The 23,610-nt window shown below is 34.5% G+C and overlaps 2 protein-coding genes across 15 annotated transcripts in view; both read left to right on the top strand.

Annotated features, from left to right (window-relative positions):
* The window catches only part of AAS (Pyridoxal phosphate (PLP)-dependent transferases superfamily protein), a 35,905-nt gene extending 22,759 nt beyond the window's left edge, over positions 1-13,146 (top strand). For 2 of the 14 annotated variants that reach the window (XM_088718344.2, XM_088718350.1), the window contains 5 exons: positions 1,654-1,733; positions 4,599-4,722; positions 9,956-10,093; positions 10,214-10,337; positions 12,699-13,146. In XM_088718344.2, the coding sequence (XP_088574470.1) occupies positions 1,654-1,733; positions 4,599-4,722; positions 9,956-10,093; positions 10,214-10,336 (465 nt within the window). In that variant the 3' untranslated portion in view covers position 10,337; positions 12,699-13,146. Of the gene's footprint in view, positions 1-1,653; positions 1,734-4,598; positions 4,723-5,466; positions 5,629-9,286; positions 10,094-10,213; positions 10,338-12,698 lie in introns of those variants that run through there. The other 12 variants (XR_015976321.2, XR_015976323.2, XR_015976319.2 and 9 more) reach the window with 12 other exon arrangements.
* A 2,728-nt stretch (positions 13,147-15,874) lies between these two features.
* Positions 15,875-23,495, top strand: LOC103722147 (bifunctional riboflavin kinase/FMN phosphatase-like). Its single transcript, XM_008812592.6, has 11 exons — positions 15,875-16,084; positions 16,819-16,950; positions 17,129-17,315; positions 19,921-20,051; positions 20,190-20,259; positions 20,364-20,429; positions 20,744-20,898; positions 21,000-21,095; positions 22,760-22,911; positions 22,979-23,062; positions 23,147-23,495. Exons 2-11 carry the CDS (start codon positions 16,851-16,853, stop codon positions 23,270-23,272), a joined length of 1,167 nt encoding a protein of 388 aa, XP_008810814.1. The 5' UTR covers positions 15,875-16,084; positions 16,819-16,850; the 3' UTR covers positions 23,273-23,495.
* The last annotated feature ends 115 nt before the right edge of the window (positions 23,496-23,610 follow it).

Raw genomic sequence — 23,610 nt, 5'->3', positions numbered from 1 at the left:
CGTCCTGAATCAAGCCTTCGCTTGTTTGGGGAATTTAGCTCTTGCTAAATTAAAGTTGAAGATTAGAAAACTTCTGCTTCCCTATCTGAATTTTGAGAACCTACAATTTGACCCTTCTCTTTGTTGCATGCTGATCATTATTACTATACATTTGAGATGGCTTCACAATAAGAGTACCAGGTGTTGGAGCCGAATGCATCCATTAAGTCACAAGCTCCATGAGTTGTGCGATCTTCTCCTCCAGTTGAGTGAGATACCCTTTCACATGATCCTCTGCTAAGATAGAAGTCATCCTCGCTTTTGTCCTTCAATGTATTTCAAGCTCTGAAAGGTTTTGTCCATTTGCTTACAACACTATTGTGTCTGGACCATAAGAAGCAAATCTAATACCATTTGATCCAAATGGAAAGAGAAGGAATCAATTCCTTCAATCAATTCAACTCGAATCTCTCAAAAAAAATAATAAAGAATATATAGAAGTGTTGAAAGTCATGTTCCAAGCCATTTACTTTCAACAAAGATAAATAATAATACTCGGATACTCTATTTATACTAGTAAGGTTCGAATTTCAAAATTCAGGTGGAATTCCCCTTCAAGCTAAGATAGGAATTAGGTGGAAAGTAAGGTACAACCTTTTGTTTATTTTTTTCTAATCAATTTGTACAAAATTGTGGTACAGGGCCTTTACTAATACTAGCGATGTCTGCCCTTTCAGAATATCTTTTGGATCCTCTCCTAGGGCTCAAATTTTGTTCAAACTAGAAAATATTATAAATATTCCTACATTTAGAGAAGTTGGATCCTGACTCCTACATCAGCTTCACTTTTTGTCATATCACAAAATTTGTCTTGGATTATGTTTTTCCAAGTTTTGATTCGTGATTGAGTCATGGATGGGGCAGATCTTGCACCCAAATCCAATTCAAACCTACCCAAAAAGTGACCAAATTTGTCCACAAAAGGTTGGTAATCCTCTAGAAGTTAGTTTGAGTTAGTGTTGGTTGGATAGACAATGATCGAGGTTCAGCTAGACAGAAGGATTGTGTACCCAACATCGTTTGGCAAGTTACGGTCTCAAAACACTTTAAACTTGTGACAACGGCCACCATTAATATAAAATATGTACCTGTGGCATGGGAATGGACCACCAAGATCTTGCAGAAGCTTATTTGAAGCAAGTTTCTTTACTTTATTTTCATATGTTCTCATAATATTTTATGTATTCCATCTTTACAAGGATCCCTTATATTCTATTTTTGACTTAAGTTGTAATTTAGGAATCAAGAATTAACCATTGCAAGCAAACCTTCCTAGTGAAAAGTGGAATATCAGTGCTGACGCCTTTAACAGGAAAAAATAGTACTGGCTTGTGATGATTTATTGCTTCATACTTACCAATCAGGATGAGATTATAGGTGAAATTAAACTGCATATCAGAAAGTATATTGTTTCTAAATTCCTCAATAATCGACATCTTTTATAGAAGAATCAAAATCTACTCTTGTTTCAAGTTCCTTCTTACAAATTCTTCGTTGCACAACCGTTACTTATCTAACATTAGATATTTGAACTTCATGTAGTTGTAGATATTGAATAAATTTATTAGTCAGTCCTTTTTATTGATTCCTAATTAATATTATTGAGCTCACCAGGCCTCCCAAGAAAATGCTGTTGTGGATTTCAAAGATTGGCAAATTCCTCTTGGACGCCGTTTCAGGTGCAAAATCTCATTGTAATATATTAATATCCTTCATGCATGCAAAAGGATGTAGTCCGTGTCACAGAAAATGTTATATTTCTTGTTAGCATTTTTCTTAGTACTTTTTATGAGAACAGTGTCTTTTGGAAATAAAAAGTTAAGCTATAGTGGAAATCTTTTGTTATCATATACTCTTTTCAATTAGATTTATTTAGAAAGCTATTCTTTAGGTGTAATATGTAGACAACTTTCACTTTTGTAGATGAAACATGAAAGTACATGATATACCTCCAAGTGCATGTTAAAATATTGGGCCAGCTAAGCAAATGCTGATAACCGTTGTTGCAGCTATTCTATTTTGTGACCTGCATTATCCAACGACATGTCTTTTCTCTTATGTGACCAGCTGGTTTCTCTCCACTTTTTTTTTTCTTCTTTTATGTATTGCTTACTTCCATCTTTAACATGATCATTGGCTTGTATTTATGCATGCAGCCTTGCTGCCCATCTTCCTTGTAGATTCTATAAACTTGCTAAATGGATAGCTTTTAGCCTCTTACCTTCAATACTTGTATTGATGTATCTATTGTTCATTTTGACTTTTGTTGTCTTAGTCTATGGATTTGCCTAGTTACCTAAAAGGATGGTAAATATTTTCTGCTTCAGACTTATGTTTTACTTTCTTCATTGTATTCGAAATAAGGATAAAATCTTCCAAAATATTAAGATTCTTTCTCTGATGGGCAAATTTTTAGCTGAGGTTATCGAGTCCCTCTATTTCTGATTCAGTCTTATGATTTTGCTCCCCTTTCCCTTCTTATGTTGCTTTGCCTTAAAATTCATGCATTAAACCCATCAACGAGACAGTTGTTTTTTTTTTGTGTGTTGTGTTAGGGTGTATGGTCAGAACTCAGAACAATTATCCCATGGCTGCACTAATTTTAAATTTGATGTGGATCAGATAATCATTATGAGGTGATGAACTTGCTATTTTCAGTTTATCAAGGAACGACTCCACTCCGGAGTGAAAGATCACAATCCCTTTTGATACTCTTTAGGTCCTCAGTTTGCTTATACTCTTACTGCTATGCACTCTTAACATAATGTTTTGCTGATTTTCTGTCCCATGCCAGCATGTCAAATTCTATGCTCATTAGATTATGAACCACTTCCAATGCTACTTGCTACTATTAGCTTGTTGTTAATTGGTTTATCTCATCATTCTTGACCACATGTTACCTATCATTTTTGCATTGTTCATCATGATGATAGTTGCTTTTGCAGTCCATCCATTAGCGTGGGTCTTCATATAGTTTGCTTTCCTTGTGGGACCATTACCTGAATGTTTTTCTTACCATCTTCTCCTAATCAGTTAAATGTTAAGTTAATTTGGAATGTCATGTCATGGACTGTCATACGCTCATATTACCATAAGCTATGGCATATTTAATGGATTGTCATAGTACTATAAGCTCTTGCATCTTTCTTGTAGATTTTGGTAGTAAGATGCTTTATTTTCTTGTTCTATAATGAGGCATCAAGTCATGATCTTGCTTATAGAAAGTTACTATGATACCTCTTCCTTTACTGACCAAGTCCTATTCCTACTAGCAGTTATGTGTTACATCAAGTAGATCAAAAATAGGGATTGATTATCATTTTCATTACCACTGCAATTGTTTCACAATACTTATCCACAACTGCTTGTTAACTTAATGCTTCTAACACTCATTGCCCTCTATCTTGCTTGACACTATAGAGTGCAATCCAGCATTAAGTAGTTGCTTAAAGTGTATATATATGTTTTTTACATGTATTTACAATACAATACATTGTTTGATTGACCCTTACGGCTTGTATTCTGCTATATTAACTAATATCTGTCCATTTTGCACCGTGGACTTTCATGTATCAGGGTATTGCCACATAATGGTTGATAAGCATTGTTACATCTTGCTTACTGTTGTCTCCAAGTAATGGCTGCCTTTTCTAGTAAAAGTTCTTTCTCCTCAAAGGAGGAAAGCATAGTGGAGCCAAATAGCATAATGGTTCATGACTTCATGCAACACCTTGATTATAGGACTTCTTGTTTTTTAGGCTACCTGGGAATATCATTATACCATTCCTATATAATCAGAACTATTTGATACTTGAACAGCTAGCAATTACATTTTCATCCATGAAGGATGTGGAGAAAATTTGGAATAAAATCAGAGGTGCTCCTAAATAGGAATAATTGGCGAATGAGGATCTATAAAGTCAACCCCAAATAGTTGGGAAAAGGTTTGATCATTATGATTATCAGATGATGTACATAAACATGCAAGGTCTGTTACTTCCACCATCAACCTTGCTGGTATCGTCTCCCTTACTGCCTGTGTGGATCAATTGACACATTCATAGTTATTTGGCTGTTAATATCCACTTGAGTTAAAAGAGGGGTTGGGTTAGGGAGGCGGTTGGTTGGCTTCATTCATATACTATGCATATACTTCATAGTTTCATACATACTGTAGGGTCTAGTCAATTATTGTTTCATTTGTGGCTATTTTCTATTATGACTTTATTGAACTAACTGTCATGCTTCTCGTTAAGATTTGACATGGGTCCTTTTAGTGGTTCGTAGGTACTATAACCATGTCAAACATCCTGCAGCAACTGTTAAAACAAAGCATATATTCACTTGGTAAAACAACATAAACATAAAAGAACCATGCAGAGATTCTCTGCCTATCGTTCCACATTTTTATGCAGTTTCTTTCACCTTTTTTCTCATTTTTCTTAATTATAGTGAAATATTAGTTTTACCAATGTCAGGACACTGAACCACTATTTTATTGTTTTAAAAGGGAAATCCTTCTGTTTTATTATTAGTTCAGATATGCTTCTTTATTGCAGATCATTAAAGCTGTGGATGGTTTTGAGGCTATATGGTTTGGAGAACCTACAAAGCTACATTAGGAATCACATAAATCTGGCCGAACAATTTGAACAACTAATCAAAACTGATTCTCGGTTTGAGGTAAAAGGAAAAATGTTTTATTAAACAGTACATGTGAAATACTGCTCTGCTTCAACATTTTACGAATGTATCCTGCTTTCTATTATTGGATTTGTATGTTGCAGTGAGGCAGCATCAATGTCCAAGCTATTGTGCTTAGGCAACTCAGCATGGTTTTAAATATCATCATTGATCCGTGTGCAATGCTAAACAAATAGCATCCTTACACCCATATGCATACCATGTACTTGAACTCAAAGGAGGCAAGCCAACAAAATAAAATTAATATATGAAAGCTAAAAGTAGATAATAAATGTAACAAAAAAACCTTTTCCTATCTGTAAGGAGTTGACTTTTGGAGCAAGGGATGATTCATCAGAGTTTGCAACCTACCAACTCGCTTCTACTTGGTGTGAAATTGTAGTCAGGGTAAAATTTGGTGAGATAAAATGCTGTCACGGAACTTTTTACAGGCACATTAGGCGGCAAGTAGACCTAGATATCATACATGAACAATGGCAACATTTAAATGTTCATACGAGTTTATGATGGCAAAGTTATCATATTTTATTCCGGCTTCTCAAGGAATATGCTTATTTTATATTATATCTATTATTTCAAATTTGTGGAAATTATGTTACAAGAATTATGAGATTTTTATAGGTAGGCCAATGTTTAATTGTGTTAGTGACATCTGGATGTCAGAAGCTTATATGTCAAGTTCCAATAGATTTAGATGATATTGTCATCCTTTCCTTGTCTCAGGTCTTGTTTTTCAGGTATGGCAGATGACATCTTGGATACAGGATGATATTTTTCCAAGGTTATGATCAGTTTCAATGTTACTTTTGACTGTGAGATTGACATATGGAATGCATTTGAAAGAGAAGTGAAACACTTCATCCCAACATTTCCACTGAAATGAAGGTATTAGCTAATTTGGTACCCATGCCAACCCAATGAGTTAGTATTGACTATCATTGATTTCAAGGTAAATGGGCTGACTCATTGAATTACCTGCAGACCCAGCAGGTGGCTCTTGTGGCCCACTACTTTTTCACCCTTCAACTTTTAAGGGCTCTTCTAGAGGAAGTAGGCGCGGCTTTGGTAGTTAGATGTTTCTTGATCTTGTGAGCTGACATTCTAGTTAAGAAATGCATGTCTGTGTATGTTTTTGTTTGTGCTTTGTGTTATATCTTTCACAACTTACAGGTACAAGAATGCTTCTCCCTAGACATATACATTACATAACTTCAAAACTATTACCATGAAGAACTTCATGCCTAGTCCAGCAGATCCTAGCTTACTAACAATTCATGATAATACTACTTCTGTTGTTATGTTGCTGAAAGTATCCAAAATTCCAAATACTTATTCATAATTCTCATCCTCATTAGTTATGGTTTTCCATCTCTTTATAGACTCTTCAAAAAGATTCCAGCACCTACCTAAGGTATCTTTAGATTTTATTCTGCATGGTGCATTCATATGCCATCTAACATGGTTCTTTACCACCTTGTCCTCAATTGATGTAGCTTCTACTTTTCTACAATACATGTTTCTTGCTCCAACCTTCCTAACTTTCCACATATTCATCTCAACAAATTCAAACTTATCATGTTCACCTTATTTGCTAGGGCTATCTTTATTCTAAAAAATACCATAAAATACTTTGTCCTTGCCACTTGATAAGTTTTTCCTTGAAGTTGTCAAGACAGCTAAAAAGTACCTCTTCATCTTATGGTCATTTTGTTAGCTATAACTTTGTTATTCCACTCTTTTTATAATGTATCTACAATAACAAAATTGTTCATATTTTGGCATCTTTTGCTGCCAATTTTTCTTGTGTTTCATTTTCAATTCCATACACACTTAACTTCTTCATCCACTTTGTTTTTACTCTACTAACTTCTGAACCTTTATCCTTTAGGTTCTTGTAACAAAATATCATATACAAAGAACATGAATCTCATCAATCTTTTGACATAATAGGGATAAGTTATTTTATGAATAACAAGTGAGGGCCTGAGCTAGTAAGTTAGTCCCATATTGGTTGTGTTTTGAGGAGATCTTGGGTACTTATACAAGGCCAAGAAACCCAAATAGAACATTTGTGCTAGCGTTTTTCGATGAGGTCCTAGTTTGGTACAAATGGTATCAAAGTGAACCCGGTCCATGGCCGATATGTGACTAGGGGATATTGTAGCACGGGGTCCTATTAGGGATGACCACGGGCCAATGGTGGTGTTTGTGACTGCATTTGATTGAATTTGAACCTTTAGTTTAGCGAGGAAGTGGAAGTATGTAAGGACCTATGCGAGCGTGTTTCTTAGTGCCATATTGGTTGTGAGCTTAGGAGAACTTGGGTACTTATACAATGCCAAGGAACTCAAATAAAATCTTTTGGTTAGTCTTTTTAACATAACATGTGGTGCGGACACCAGTGCCAGATCGCCTGTCACTCGAGTCTACAGTCGCCGCAGGAGAATGGTTCTGCCAGTTTCATTGTGGGTGGAGTGAATTTATTTTATTTGGGCTTATTAGGGTATTTTGTTATTTGATAACTTTTAGGGTTTATTTAAATATTTCATTATTTTGAGGGTCTTTTGTGAGACCAGTTTCTTTTTAGGAGGTCTTTTGCATTTTTTGGGTTTTATAAATATGTTGGACCGTACATGTTTAGGGTATGCTATGAATAAAAATTCTGAATTCCTTTCTTTAGCACTGGCGTGTGAAACCCTGAGCGGGGCTAGATGCGAAGCGTAGTTCTTCTTCCTCTTCCTTCCTCCTCTCCTTTCTTCCCTATTTTTCCTTCTTTTCGTTCTCTCTTTCTTTCTTTCCCTGCTGTCCGGCATCAACATGAACATAAATGAGCTTAAGTTTAACCCGTTATATAATCATGTGATCTCTGGATACTCACCTCTTTAGAGCTATCTTTGATGCTTGTCAATGTCTGAGTATATATATCCTGAATGATTTTGAAGTATTTTCTATAGTATACACTTTCCATAGTTTTTTTTTGGTGAGAAAATAACTTTCATTTTTTATCTTTGTAGCATCAAGCCTAGTAGTTTGCTAAATTTGTTGACATCCTTTTTTTCTTTTTTTTTTTTTGCTTCACCACCAACCATAACTTCATAGCCTCCTCATTAGTTTAATTCTAAAGAAGTTTGTTCAAATTTGGTGCCGGTTCTCTTCTTATAGGTGGGTACAAAAATACTTCCATAGATAGTCATTTGTAATGTCTGTGTAGCTTGAAGATGATTTGCTTTATTCAATGGATGATTATCATATCAAGTTTGGTGAGAAAAGAGTGAAGCAAAAAAATTGAAGAGAGGTAATTGTTTTTCCTATCTCTAATGAACTACTCGAATTGTTAGGTGAAATAGATTTTTATGTTATTATTACTATAAAATTTAGTTCAAGTGTTATATTACAGTTACGAGGCATTTAAGTATTCCATTGTGCACCTCTAGGAAATATAACACCAAGACACATGTTCAATATGAAGATATAGACAAATTTTTGATGTTGGATACAAAGTTAACTACTTAATAGTTAATATTGCTAAACCTAATTTCCTACAATATTATATTATACTGCACAAAATGTTATGGTGTTTCTGTAGCGTTATATCTGTAATGGAGCACAAGCTCTTTTCAACTTATTGACATTAATTATTCTAAAGCAATTTGGCACAAATATTGGCCAATTGATTTACTGTATAATCAAGGTTTGCCGTACCGACTGTACCGATATATCGGTGCGGTCCGATACCGGTACAGTACTAGTACCAAACTGAGCCGAACCAGTACTATACTAAAAGTGCCACAGCGCTGTCTTCCGTGAAGAATACCCCGTACCGGTGCAAACCGGCTCGGCTGGCACCGATACAGATATGCACCGGTGCGAACCGACCAGTATGGGTATGTATTGGTGCGAACCGAGCCGGTTTGCACCGGTACAGGCCATGAACCGATCGATTCCGACCCAGATTGGGTTGGAACCGATTTCAATAGCTGTACCGTACCGGTGCTTGTCGGTACTGGTACGATATGGGCTGAACCGACTGGTACAGTAATACAATCATGATGTGCTGAACCGACCGATACCGGTCGGTTCAGCAGACCATGATTGTATTACTATAAAATTTTTGTTAGCGGTCGGTTCAACAGACCATGACTGTATTACTATAAATTTTTTGCATCCCTGCCTTTTTTTTTTTATATATAAAGCATTAATCATGATCATATCCTTTTCATCTTCATCTCCATTTTTATTTCTTCTCACTGATATGGTACGATTACTGTCATGGTTGTCTCTCTAGAATAAACAAGGTTATTTCTTTTATTAACTTTTCTTTAATTTTTTACTTTTTTAATGACTTGCGAGCTTCATAGTGGTCCATAGTTAATTGAAAATAAGTAGCATTTTCATTTCTCACCCTTATTTTTATAAACATACTATAATGCTTCTTGACGCTTTCATTATCCTAATGTTCTTATCGAAAGACTAGTTGATCAAGTATTTTTTTCCCCATAATATGTGAAAGACAACATTTTTCCTTGATACATTCTTTTCACAGGTTGTTGTTATATTATAGTGTTCATTGTCCATACAGATGCAGTTCCTTTTGTCAATGCTCTCCCAGAAAGATATATAGCTTCACCCAGCTTCAGACTCTGAAGTCTGAACAATGTTCCTATTCAACAATTTGGAAAATAATTCCCGATTATTAGGTGCATACTCATGACATCATGCTAACATTGTATCAATGTTTGTGAGTGAACTATTACGTGAATCTGTTTGGATTTTGAAGAATAGTATAATGATGTGATAGAAATGCATATCGGAAAACATGAAGGAAATAATGCATGTAAAGATGTACATCTGTATAAAAATAGAGGATCTTGTAAGAATACAAGTTTTAAAGTTATCATCATGGTACGCCGTACTAGTCCGAACCGGGTGGTGTGGGACGTACTGTATACCGGTTCAGTACCGGTATCCGGTACGGGTGGCATACCGACACTCGGTATGTCAAAAAAATTCCGTATCATATCGTATTGATACTGTGCTAGTGTGGCACCAGTATGGGTTTCGGTATTGAGACGGCGAACCTTGGTTATTGCTATTGCACATGGTATCGCCATATTTCAATGGAACTTTTAAAAGGTAATTAAAAATTACATATTTGCCTATCTTATCTGCTTTATAGCCTTAGAAATCTTATGTTGTCTATAAACATGCACAGGTTGTGTCCCCTCGAAACTTTTCGCTTGTCTGTTTCCGTCTGCTCCCTGCATTTGATGATCATGACAATGGTTATAAACTGAACTACAACTTACTAGATGCTGTCAATGCAAGTGGAAAAATCTTCATATCACATACTGTAGGTTTTATGGAAGCTTGCTTTATATTTTCATTATATATTATCTGATATGTAGCCCACAAAATTCCTATGACATTCAGTATACGGTTGTGAGTTTTTGACTTTTGCTTTTTCGAGCAGGTTCTATCAGGCAATTTTGTATTGCGTTTTGCTGTGGGAGCACCACTAACAGAAGAGAAACATATCAAGGAAGCTTGGAAGGTGTTACAGGACCATGCCACGACCCTTTTAAGGAGCATTTAGGGTAAGTAGATTTGTGATTTCAATCATTCATGATTCACTATCTCATTCAGTTTAGTAGAATTTAAAATAGACTACCTGCTACCTAATCATATATAAGGTCCCCTAGTTAGCAATGGTGTACCTAGATGCTTGGCAGGCGTGCCGAAGTGTCCAAGTGTCCTCAAGTGTCAGATATGGCAGTCTCCAAAAATCTACACAAAGTGACATGGTGCATATGTTTATATATTATATATATGTACGCATATCTGTACATGTATATTTGTGTGTGTGTGTGTGTGTATGCATGTTACATATGAACGTACAATTAAGTTTTTGCATGTTATGATGCTTATTCGAAATAAGACAACTTAAAGTTTTAGATAGATTCATTTACATTTAGAGCATAATGAAAATTCACTTGAAGTGTGATGACTTTAAATGCACAAGGACACTTTGCTTGAAATGTCCAAAAAAATTTGACACTTAAGTTAAATTGTCCAGCACTTAAAACAAAATCCTCTGCATGGCACTCCAAAAAAGTGCCAAGTGTTTTGCTGACCTCAGCATTACATTGAAAGTGGAACATTGTTTTAAATAGCAGCTGCTGTATTCGGGCATTCAACGGATTGCATAACACATATATGGTATGCAGGCTGCATATGTGCATATGTAGGCACATATGGAATTAGTATTTTTAACTATATAAAAATAAATAAAATATATTAAGTACAATAGAAAAACTATAAGGATAGTAATAATTTTCTGGATTGTGAATATCGGTATTGGAAACAGTAACGACTGGCAAATGATGCTTATTATTTAGCACTTAATACTAACAGTGGTAAGATAATTCAAACCTCATTTCGACATGATTCATCTGCAAAGGCCCACATAAGAGGGGGGGGGGGGGGGGGGGGCGCAAATATTTGGCTCCATAGTGCTTAAGCTGGATAGATATGCAATCACACAGTGCTAATTGAGCCATACATAGAGCTGCATAGTTCTAAGTTGGCTGCCTTTTAGCCTATATGTCATATGAACACACACTAACTGCATATAGGAAATGCTGTGTGGTCTGCATATGCATATGTAGCCTCATGCACTGCATTTTATAACACTGAAGTGAAGTATTCAACCATGTGGTGCTGTATCCAAGTGTCTAAAAGTGTCAGAACTCCCAGACAGTTTAAAAATGGAATATCCAGGTAAGATGGCATGTATCTGCCAACCAACATCTCATTTCCTGAAGTATTATTAAGTTATATAATTATTTCAATGCTTGGAGATGTTGATGTCAGGGAGTAGTTGCAGCAGGCTATTGATCATATGCTTAACCTTATGATATATGGCTAAATTTTTTCCTTCTACCACTAATGAGGTAATGTGCTTGACAAAGAGGACCATCCAACTATGATTAAGGGCAGAATGTCCCCATTACAATTAGACTACAGATCTTGTACAATTGGTAGCAAGGTTTTCCAATTTACCGAGACCAACCTGTACACCTTACACCACAAGGAGTTAAAAAAAGCTAGATTTGCACGTGGGAGAGTACTGGCTGTGCATCAATCATTAACTAATGACTAAGTGAACCTAAGGTATTCACTTGTGAATTGTGATGTGTTCAAGATGTGTGGAGACTAAATCTCTTATATACAACTGGATGATATTATATGCAGAACTAGCCCTTTTGTAATGAATACAGTAATGTATTATCTTGAATATACGATATCATTAACTGTGAAATGCACATATTATGTTCTCTCAAAAGAAATGCCATCTTGTGCATTTAGATTCTTTTTTCTGCTGGCAAAGAAATTCTTTGTTACCCTATAACCAAATAGTTAGGGCTAACAATAGGATTCTAATAAAATGAGTTGCATGAAACTTTATATTGCTTTTGACAGGTTATATATGTGACAGAAAGAAAAAGATTGAAACTAGTAATCTTAGTAATTATATAAGGAAATAACATAATTGGAAGGTAAAACCTTTTATGAGGTGCCTTAACTTTTTAAAATATGGAATGCAATTATCTGGTATTCTGCTAGAGAATATTCCTCAACTTTTGGGATAGCTTAGTATACGGTGTGGTGGTGGTGTTTTTCTTCCTTATTTTTTTTTGGGTTGGTGGGGGGGCGGGGGGACGATCTCCTTGCACTCTTTCAGTTCAAGAATAATATGTAAGATTATGAGGCACTTGTCAGCAGTTAGGAAGTACAAATTGTCAGTGTACCCTGTTTACTTGCCCTACAACCTTTCGCTCTATTCTGGTTTTCCGTATCCATGACTTAGCTTATTTTCTTTCATTAATAATGTCCTTGTTTTTGTTTTATCACTGAACAATGAATTCATCTTTTTTTCTTTTCCCCCTGTTGTACAGTGTGTTGGTACTGGCCTCTCCGACCTTTTGGAGAGTTTGAAGTCATACTACTTCAGCGCTTCCAAATTATCTGATCAGTCACTTCTCTTTCAGTTGCCAGGTTTTAATTAAAAAAGATAGAAGCAATGCATTTGTACAATCAAATATACATGCAAATTCGTATATGCAGGTTTATGACTATAAGGTTTTCGTTCAAAATGAATTCATCTTGATCGGTACCTTTTCATTAATGGATTATTTATTTAAGATAATTCTTTTGCTTTCATCATTGTATGATATTCTGAATAAAATCCAAATTAGGTTCAGGTTAACAAAGCTATCCAACAAAATTTGTATTCTTTGTTCTTCAAGTATTTTTTGGCTTTAGCTGTAAGAAGAAGACGCATCTGAGTAGGATCTCTATGAAGTTTTCTATCCAGATAGTGCAATATAAGTTGTTTCCATATAAGTTTGGAGAATATTAATTTCTTTTTTTTTTACACACTCTCTCAGTTAATAAGACTATCTGAAAGATATTGTAAGAAATTTTGTAATATCTAGCTAAATTTATCTGTACCCTTGAGAGCGCATGATAACATAATTGGTGCATTCCTTGTTGAGCTGGAGATGCTTTTTATTGTTCTGAACGGGGCTTTGCTAGAAAAAATGCTCACTTTTACCATATGTAGGGTTGAAAATGGATCAATTGCAGATTGAATATTAATGTTTGTCTTTGCATCCATATTTTTCAATAAATATCGGCACAGATCTAGATATTAAATAGATGCAAAATTAATATCCATATTTGTTCTAAATGGATAGAGAGATGGATTGGATATTAAGCAATCCATATTTATCTTATATAGAAATAGATGAAAGTAGGATATTAGTTATGTTCATATTTTTTCTATATGAATGCGGATACAAGTTAAATATTATTCGGAAGTAAGTTGAACATCGAGTGGAATTCGATAATGAAAACTAAATAAATGGCATAATTATAAAGGATTGGTATGAACTTTACCATCACGATTGCAAGTAACAAGTCGTAGTTATCAAACTTGCATAGAGATCAATTTGACCAGCGGTTTGGATTACCTGTCCAACTTGATTTGCATTTAAAATATATTAGAAATTATATTTGTTTGAATAAAATATATAATATAAAGAATTAAAAGTTTTCTGTATTAAATACTATTATTACTTTTTGATTGTTATCATGAACTATCTATTTTTAAAAAACTTCTAAAAAGGTATATATGAATATAAGAATACATTAAAATTAGTTATATTTTTAAACATTTTAGACAGAAAAGCTTTCAAAATATTATAAAGAATAAAATGTAGTTATTCACTTTTTATTTTTTGTCGGAAGGAAAGAAATTGAATGATATATGGAAATAGTTAATTATCAATATATGAAATACCATAACATATTTGAATGATCATATTTTATGAACAAGTTCTCAACAAGCATAACAAATCATAATTATACAACAAAAATCAATATTGTCATGGTGGCTAAGTGGTAGGCAACATCTCAAGGTCTGATCTGAATCGTATATTGGAAATGGATTCGGTCCGATGATACATGACCAAATTCCACTCCATATGTGATGCTTTTTCATGAAGCTGGTCTCCAAGAGGCTTCTCTCTATTGTATTTCTTGAGGTTTTTACTCCATATGAAAATCTTTTATCTATTTTCCTATTACTTTCCAGCAAAACTACAACCATCAAGATTCTTGTACGTGCATTATATATGTATCAAATGCCAGTTCCCCCCAACTAATTATAATCATGACAATGAAATAATGAAAGCTTCCCCCCAACTATTTGTAGTTTGTTTTATACCGTCAGCAATCACAAAAGCCAACAATGCCATTACAAAAGCACCGGTGTAAACAACCAACTCCACAATCCTTCAAACGTCGGAAATAGTTGTCCACATCTTCATCCAGTCGCATACTGGAATTCTAGCACCTAGAACTTTGACCACCTGCTACGAGGAATTTGAAAAACAGCTTCTTATTCAAATGTCCGAAGTATATCGTAATCAAATTATCCAGTTCATATCAAATTAACCAATTCCACTTCCCAGTTTGGGTCTTGGATCTTTTTAACATTATTTTATTTTATTCTTGCAACCAGAAACAATAAATTCCAATAGAATAATAATTCATACATATGCATGCGACTCCTGATGGGTTAGTACTTGCGCAAGACCGCAAGTGCTAAAAACACGATGCAGGTTCAAAATTAATTTTGAGTCCAGGATCGAGCTTGATATGCTCATCATTAATCCTAAATCGATTTGAAATCAGCTTGAGATAGAATGAAGCTTGCTTCAAGTTTGATTGAAAGCTCAAATGTAAATTTCAAAGTTGATGTAAGCTTTGGTTCAAACATATATTAATGTCCAATTTATCCAAAGAATAAAGAAAATATCAACTAAAATTTTAATCCAATGATCATTAAAGCCTTCACCCGCTTGAAATTAATTTGGAGTCTAATTTATCGTTTCAAGCTTAGTTTGATCAGCTTCAAAACCTCAAGCTGTTTCTACATGTCAAACTAGTTTGCCGCTGAGAGACGTTGAGAGTTGCGGCGAGCGGTGGAGGATATCTACATGTCGTCCTATCCCTACCCAAATGGGGATGGGGACATACTTCATTTCTTTTTTTTTTTATAAATAAAAAAATATTTTTTTTATTTTTTATTTTCAGAAGCTGGTTTAATTATTTGTAGAGAAATGAGGTTACGAGGGTAAGAATCTGTGCTTTCAATATTTTTTTTTTTAAAATATTTTCTATCGTCTCCACCAAAATCATCTGGACCGCTATTGCTGTAGCTTTTGCCATTCCGCCACTACCATCTTCACCATTAATGCTGCCTTTTTCATGCTATTATTGTCATCACCGCCGCCACTAACCCAACATCAGCATCCCTATTGTTTCTATTTTTACCACCTCCGTTACTATATTTATATATATATATATATTTTAAAAATAATTAACTATATTAAATTCTTATTTATATTTAAAGGTTTTAAAAAATAAAAATAAAATAGAATTTCTATATTTCCGTTTGTGGAAATAGAGAAAATGGGAAAATAATGGGAGGCCCTTTGATTCGATCGGGTTTCGCTGTTCTTATCTTGTCGTAAACCCATCTGACAGCTGGTATAGGCGGTCCGTTCCCTTCAACGGTTCTGATATCCGAAGGGACGGAATAAAGACGCTGTCTTCGTCTCTCCCTCAGCCTCCTTTTGTTTTGGTTTCGTTTCTATCTGCTCGTCTCCTCGTCTCTTGTCTAATCCCTCCCTCCCAAACCAAAGGGAGGTCTCTTTCTAGCTTGCCGGGCGGAGTCTAATCTCCCACAACCCCCTCTAAATCCCCCGATTCGGAAGTGAGTGCTGCTGCCTTTTGTGCTTGCAAGTTTCGTGGATGATTTTTTTATTATTTAATCTCTGTCTCCCTCTTTCATGTTCTTTCTTTAATTTGATCCTTATTTGAGCTATTTTTCTAATTGCTATTTTTGGTTTTTTATCGCTTCAATTCTGTTTATTATTCTTTAGTTTTTCACCCTTTATTTGTGGAGGTTTTGGCCGTTGGTTAATGTTGTAATTTTTCTTTTTCTTTTTGTATTGATTTCAGAAACTGACATTCACTAGCAAAAGCTTTAAATTGGTATTCGCTGACCATAATCAATTTATCTATGCCCTTATGTAGCGTGTTAGATGTTTTCAGAAAATTGTAGAAGTACCCAGCCATTATGTGCTAAGAATTTGGAGAAATCCAACGCAACGAATCTATTCAGAGGATTTTTAACTAAGAGTGCTGATGTTTGTCGTACATCATTTTTCAATGTCACCATTACCATCCTGAAAAGACTATTGAAACATGTCAACTAATGTCTTCATATCTGTCTAGTTTCACTAGTTGTGCAATTTATAATTTATAAGTTAAGATTTTCATAAAACTCTATCTAATCTATCATAAGAAAAAGCATGCAAGATGGTTTCTTGAGGATTGCTTGTTTACTTTGCCAGCAAGAGTTAAAGCCACTCATAACATGCAATATCATTATTGGTTTCACAATCTTGGCTGTTCACTATCTTAAGTAAATCCTGTGTGTCGCAGATGGGTCTTGTTGATGGAGATACGTACCTTGCATGAGAGTTCCTTCAAGCTGGAAAATGACTGCTTCCAAGCTTGTGACTAGGATGATCTCACATGTCATTGTAGATTTGGATGGTACACTTCTAAATACAGGTGACCCTCTTAATCTTTCTGCTTCATGATCATTTCTTGCAATTTTTATCTCTGACATAGTGTGATAAATCTCGTGTTTTTTTAGGTGCTATTGTCTTATATGCAAAATATTTATTTTTCTTCTCCTTTTTTTCATTTATTGATTTTGAGTTATATCTCACATTTTTATTTCATACAGATGGCATTGTAACTGAAGTATTAAAAGAATTTCTAATCAAGTACGGAAAGAAATGGAATACTAAAGGAGTTCACAAAATAGTAGGGAAGACGCCTTTGGAAGCTGCAATTGTTGTTGTGGAAGATTATGGACTCCCATGCACGCCTGAAGAATTCATGTCCACATTTACCCCAATGTTTTCTGACCAGTAATCTTTGATAACATTATTTATGTTTAATTTTATTTTTTTTCAATGTAAAGGCTATTTTCTTGATAAGTGAATATGGATGAGCACATTGATGCTATTATCTTCTTTGATTAGCAAACAACTAGTGTGTGTATGTGTATGGGATGGACTACGCTCCTCTTGAGATGAGAAGATATCTATTCCTCTCATGTCCAAAATAATCAGGCACTCAAATCAAAAATTCACATTGTTGATCATGATCTACACCACTAAATATATTTAGAAATCAAAAATCATGTGCGCTGGTGGTCCCTAATCTATGGATCAAATAGACAAAATAGAGTGGATAGTTTTCATTGTGCTAATGTGCTAAAATACATGATAAAGTATTTAAATAAAAAAATCCACCTTATTGATTATGATCTACACATGTTAAAATGTGAATAAATTGAAAAGGAATATATTTTAATGTTTAGATCATAGCAAAACATGGTCTTATATTATTTGATGGCCTATTTTTTGTGCACTTGATACATAGGTTAAAGACTAGCAAAATATATGATTTTTAGCTTTTAAGCATGTTGAGTGGTATAAATCATGACTGACGGTGTTGAACTTTGAGCTTGATACGGATCATTGGTTTTGGATTTAAGTGGAGTAGATTCTCTCTCCTTTTGAGAGAAGCATACACATACATACATATAAATAAATACATATATATATATATATATATATTTATGGAAAAAAGGGTCCCTTTTGTTTTAGTGTAAGTAACTAGAAATCCATCTCGACCCAATCCAATCTGATTCAATTGAAACTAACATAACTTAAACCATCTTAGCTAGACTTTGCTACCTAATTTATGTTGAGCCAACTTCATTTCCATGTTGATGAAGCAAACAAAGAGAACATAGGAAATAAAGTTCAATTCTACTTTTTCCTTTTTTGAAAGAAATGCTGCGATTGATGTTTCAGTTCAATAAGTAATCCCAAAGTTGACTCAGGGATTGATTTGATAACAGGAATGATGCTAGGCCATTGTTTCATATTCATCTTCACCAGTAATATATGATTATCATAAATAGATCATAATGTCCATGCTTCACTGTGTTCTAATTTTCATTTTTTATTGAAGTATTGACTACATTAGGTGTCTTTGTAAAGAATTAAAATTATTTAACATTATGTATGAGTGCTAGGGAGGTTTTTTTGGAATGAAAATTGTATCCCCAGTTATTATTATTATAAAGAAAAAGAGAGGAGTGGAAAAGAAGGCTAACTAGTCTTAGGATATAAATATCTCAAAATATTAACATTTTTTGGATGCATTACATCCACAATTTCACATAATATGAATTTTATATGCATTATGGAGCAACCTTACCAGCTTGTCCCATCACCGTGTGGACATGTATAAAGCATAATTGTAAATGAGGTTCGACTGAAGTGAGGAAAAAAAAATTACATACAGTTGTCTACCCACATAAGAAATGTGCTGATGGGTCACTCTAAGTTGGCGGATGGTAGGCTACCTAATAGAACTACAGAAGTAAATAATCCAGTTGACTTTATATATCTTTGTGAAAGAAGAAATGATCAGAATGGTAATTAAGTTGAAGATGAACATCAATTATGAAAATAAAAATAACAACAATGTTAATAAAATATAGTCAGTCTACCATACTTTACTCCTATACTGCTGCTACTAAATATATATCATCCTTTATTGGTCTACTCCATTTCCAACACACTGAGAAATATAATATCCAAAATTTATAGCTATCTAGTGCATGGTCGTGGATCTTTCTCCGCCAAAAGTGTTTAGTCTAGCTTTTAAATAAAAGCTTCTTCAAGTTCTTTAGCCACATCCATTCAAGTAATCTTTTTCTTGCCTCTAGTATATGTATTTCTGTCCCTTTCCTTGCACAGAACATGTTTGATCTGCCTTTTTTATGACAGATCATGTCAATCCACTTTCGAAGCCTTTTGACTTTTGTTCTTTATCGGGATGTCTTTTAAACTTTATTGTAATTTAAGTACATTTTAATTGGTACTTTATCTTATAACCAGAATGCGTTTACAAAATAATAGACATAAACATAGACAAGAACTTGTATCAAGTCTATTTAAGGTTATCATGAGGCATTCTGACCATGAGAACTGACCTTTTAGTGCTATCTCTAACACGTAATTGATCTGCATGTACATGGATGCAACAATGGAAAGGTAACTTGATCAAACAATCCTTAAATAATACATTAATTCTTCGGTTATGGGCTTGTGTACCTTATTTTTTTACTGAATCTAGTATTCGGTTGATCAAACAGTTCAAATCACGCAATATGTGTAACTTGGCCTACCATATCTTTACCACTTGATTGGATGACTCACATACTGCAAATCAAAATCCTAGGTGATTAAAATTGGGGGTGCAAATTATTTCTCCTTATAAGGTTACCTGCTTCTTAACCTTGTATCTTTTTCAATATTTAAGGGAAAACATATAATTGCAGTTAAATTCAAAATCTATTGTTTGTTATAGGATAAGTTTCGATCCTTTTTACTTCTTAGGTTCTTTCTCCATGTTCTATGAGGTAAAATAGTTAAGTACATCTGATTACTGCAGGTTGTGCAATATTAAAGCTCTTCCAGGTGCTAATCGGCTAATTAAACATCTAAGGAATAAGGGGGTGCCAGTGGGTTTGGCTTCAAACTCTCCAAAATCAAACATAGAAGCCAAGATTTCTTATCATCATGGTATATTTCTTGTAGAAACTAAGAAAACATTGAATTATTAATCCTCCTTTGAAAAGTCAGTTCATTGTTTTTCTTTGAACATTCTTGTTAGATTATGCCATCTTTGAGCTTACCGGTTTGCTGTATTTTGACTTATAGGCTGGAAAGGCTCCTTTACTGCAATCGTTGGTGGTGACGAAGTGGTAATGGGGAAGCCATCTCCTGAAATGTGAGGCACTGCAAAAATTATTCGGTTAAATTTCATATATTTGTTATAATTCAGAAACTTAATATTTGTAAATGCAATTTTTTTTTTGGGGCCGATCTTGGAAGTTTCCTTGAGGCTGCTAGAAGAATGAATGCTGATCCTTCGAACTGCCTCGTGATTGAGGATTCATTGTAAGTTTTGCTAATCTTTATTATCATTCTCATTTTTGCTGTTATAGATCTTGTTTTTGGATATGAATTTTTGTAATTGTCATATATTGCATGGATGCTCCATGGCCAAAACATATTGGTCAGATGTGCATTTTGTTTTTTTTTTACAAAATAGCTTGATGAGTAGTTAAAGCAGTGCACTTAAATGGATAATGTTTTTACTAACATTGGTAACCAATGTTTCTCTTTCTATCAGCTATTAATTTGTTAATGCCATGCATCTAAATATTTATTGGTTTTGTCCTGATACGTAATTTTTTGGATACTTGCACTAGGCCTGGTGTTATGGCTGGCAAGGCTGCAGGAATGGTAGTGGTTGCTGTACCATCTTTACCAAAACAAGCTACTTCTTTCACTTCAGCTGATGAGGTGATCAATTCTTTGCTTGATCTGCGTCCTGAAAAGTGGGGTTTGCCACAATTTGAAGATTGTATGCTCCTCGACCTATCTGCTCATATATAACCATAATATTTCATGGCATTGTTCCAACTACCATTCATTTTTAATGAAGTTTCCATTATCAAATGACAGGGACAGAAGGTACTTTACCAATTGAACCATGGTATATTGGAGGACCTGTTATCAAAGGATTTGGCCGTGGCTCAAAGGTACTTGGAATACCAACAGGTGAGTCGCTATCTAATAAATTTATTGTTGCATTCTGCATCGGTGCTGATGGTGTTCAGAACATCATATGTCAATTATTACATTTCTTAAACATGCCTTGGGTCTTAACTTATGTATTTTTACAGGTAAATATTTTGAATTCACTGAAATCGTACTGTAATATTTAAAATCATTTTTAAAATATCAGCTAGGTGGTCTGCTTCATCTGCATAGTTTGACAATTCATCTGTCTCATTTTAGTCTGATTAGTTAGTATGGATGATATTAGCTAATATATTTTTAATTTTAGGAGTAAATTACTGAGAATGCCATTTGGGTTAATCCTATCATGTGAATCCAAGGTCATCCCACTATGCTTGCATGTGAGAGCACATTAATTTCATGGCATCATGTAAAGTTTAAATCATTGACATAATCAAAAAGCCTAAGTTTTACAACCAGCAAAATATTAAATTTGGGGCTTCTAATCTCAATCATCATCATAACCAAAAAGCTAAGTTCTATCCATTTTATCTTGACATCATCAATCTAAAATATCTTTTTGTTAAACAAAATAAAAGTACGACATTTTCAAAGAAACAATTAATCACATTTGTCAAATTCTCTAGATCTTTTTTGAAGTGTGTATTAGACAAGTTTGATTATTTATGAATTCTTGCATGTTTAATTCACATATTTTGTTTTTTATTATATTTACCATTATGCACATCCTATTTATCTCATTTGGATATACACAACCCACCATGAGAAACAAAAGTATCAGTTTTTGAGATGGATTTGGTATTTAACTCATAATTTATCAAATTACCAAGGGAAATTATAATTCAGTCAAATCTACTGAGGTAAATTTTACTTACATTCAAGACCTTTGTTCCTTTATTGAATGGAATTCATTTACCCTGTTCTTGTTTACTCCTATTTCCTTGCTTTCCTTTCTTCTAATAACTTTGAGGTGTATATATACATACTCCCAGTGATATAAACTTCCATCACTTGCTATCTCTTGAGAGCCTTTAGGCTTTTCTCTCCCTTCTTCTGACCACACTTTAGAAATTTGTTAAATCATATTTGGGGCACTTGAATTTGTATCCAGAATATCTGCATGCACTTGAGAAATTCTTGTTGCTACGCTTCTCTTATTCTTTTTCATATTCTTCGCTTCTTTTCCCCTCGTCCTTATTATTATTCTTCTCTCTTACCTCTCTTTTCGTCTCATATTTTTTCCATCTTCCCCTTATTCAGCTCTCTTACTGCCATACGTCATATCTGCATAATACCACTGCAGATATCCTTTCTCTTGATCTGAACATCAGATCCAAGTAATACCATGCAGATATCTTCTCTTTTTCAGTTTGGAGCTTCAAGTTGACTTTGTTTTAAATATTTGCTGAGTTAAAAGGGACAATTTTTGCCATAAATTTTAGATTGATCCATATCTGAAGCAATCAGCAGTTATTTATCACGTAACTGAGGCTACGTCAATGGTGGATGTTAAAATTTGTTTTCTGCCCTGAATTATACTGGTCATGCATATATCAAAACTTTCAGTGAGTTTAGTGGATCAGTGTTTGCTAACTTTATTTGATTATATTTATAAGGATTTCAATTTCGACTTATGCAGAACTTATTGCCACACTTGAAAACATGTTTCACCTTTCTTGCAGCTAATTTACCTGCAGAAAACTTTTCTGCATTGCTTTCGGAACATACTTCAGGAGTGTATTTTGGCTGGGCTGCACTAGCAACACGAGGTATCTATAAGATGGTCATGAGTATTGGTTGGAACCCCTACTTCGACAACACTGAAAAGACTATAGTGAGTGTACTTTGCTCATAAGTCCTGCGCAGTTGGTTATTTTTTCACCAAGTATCATTGCTTGCAGGAACCATGGCTGCTTCATGAATTCAATGAGGACTTTTATGGAGAGGAGCTACGCCTTGCTATAGTGGGCTATATAAGACCAGAGGTATTTGGGGAAAACACTACAAAATCCAGATATTGTTTCTCGAATATTTCTCGTTTGCAGTATCTTTATTGCTCAAATACACAGGCCAATTTTCCATCACTGGAGAGCTTGATAGCGAGGATTCACGAGGATGGGAGAATCGCGGAGAAAGCTCTAGATCTTCCTATATATGCCTGCTACAAGGATTCACCATACTTAAGAAACTCCTAGCAAGTGCCATTCATGAGGCAAGATGGTACTTACTTTTAAAAAAGTAGACACCCCTGTTGTGGGGCTCAGAAAAAAAAAAGAAATCTAGCATGTGAGATCTCCCGGTTTATCCATAGGAAACCTAAAATTCCTTATGGGAGTTTGGAACACCCCGTTCTTTGATCTCAATTGATTTGCAGAGAAAACCTTCTTAATAGGTAAGCTTTTCTTTGGCATTGCTCCACACTTGATGAACTAGTTATTCTTCTTGCGATCCATGTGCGCATGCTAGAAACATCATAAAATCTTAAACCATGCATATTTTATTCTTGAATTCCATTCGATGCAACGAAAGGGTT

Source organism: Phoenix dactylifera, chromosome 3 (genome assembly GCF_051530095.1).
Source record: "Phoenix dactylifera cultivar Ajwa chromosome 3, Ajwa_hap1_PhDact_Kaust_v1.1, whole genome shotgun sequence".
NCBI classification, from domain to species: Eukaryota; Viridiplantae; Streptophyta; class Magnoliopsida; order Arecales; family Arecaceae; genus Phoenix; species Phoenix dactylifera.
The sequence above is the reverse complement of the archived record's forward strand: the minus strand, read 5'-3'. Positions and strand labels throughout refer to the sequence as shown.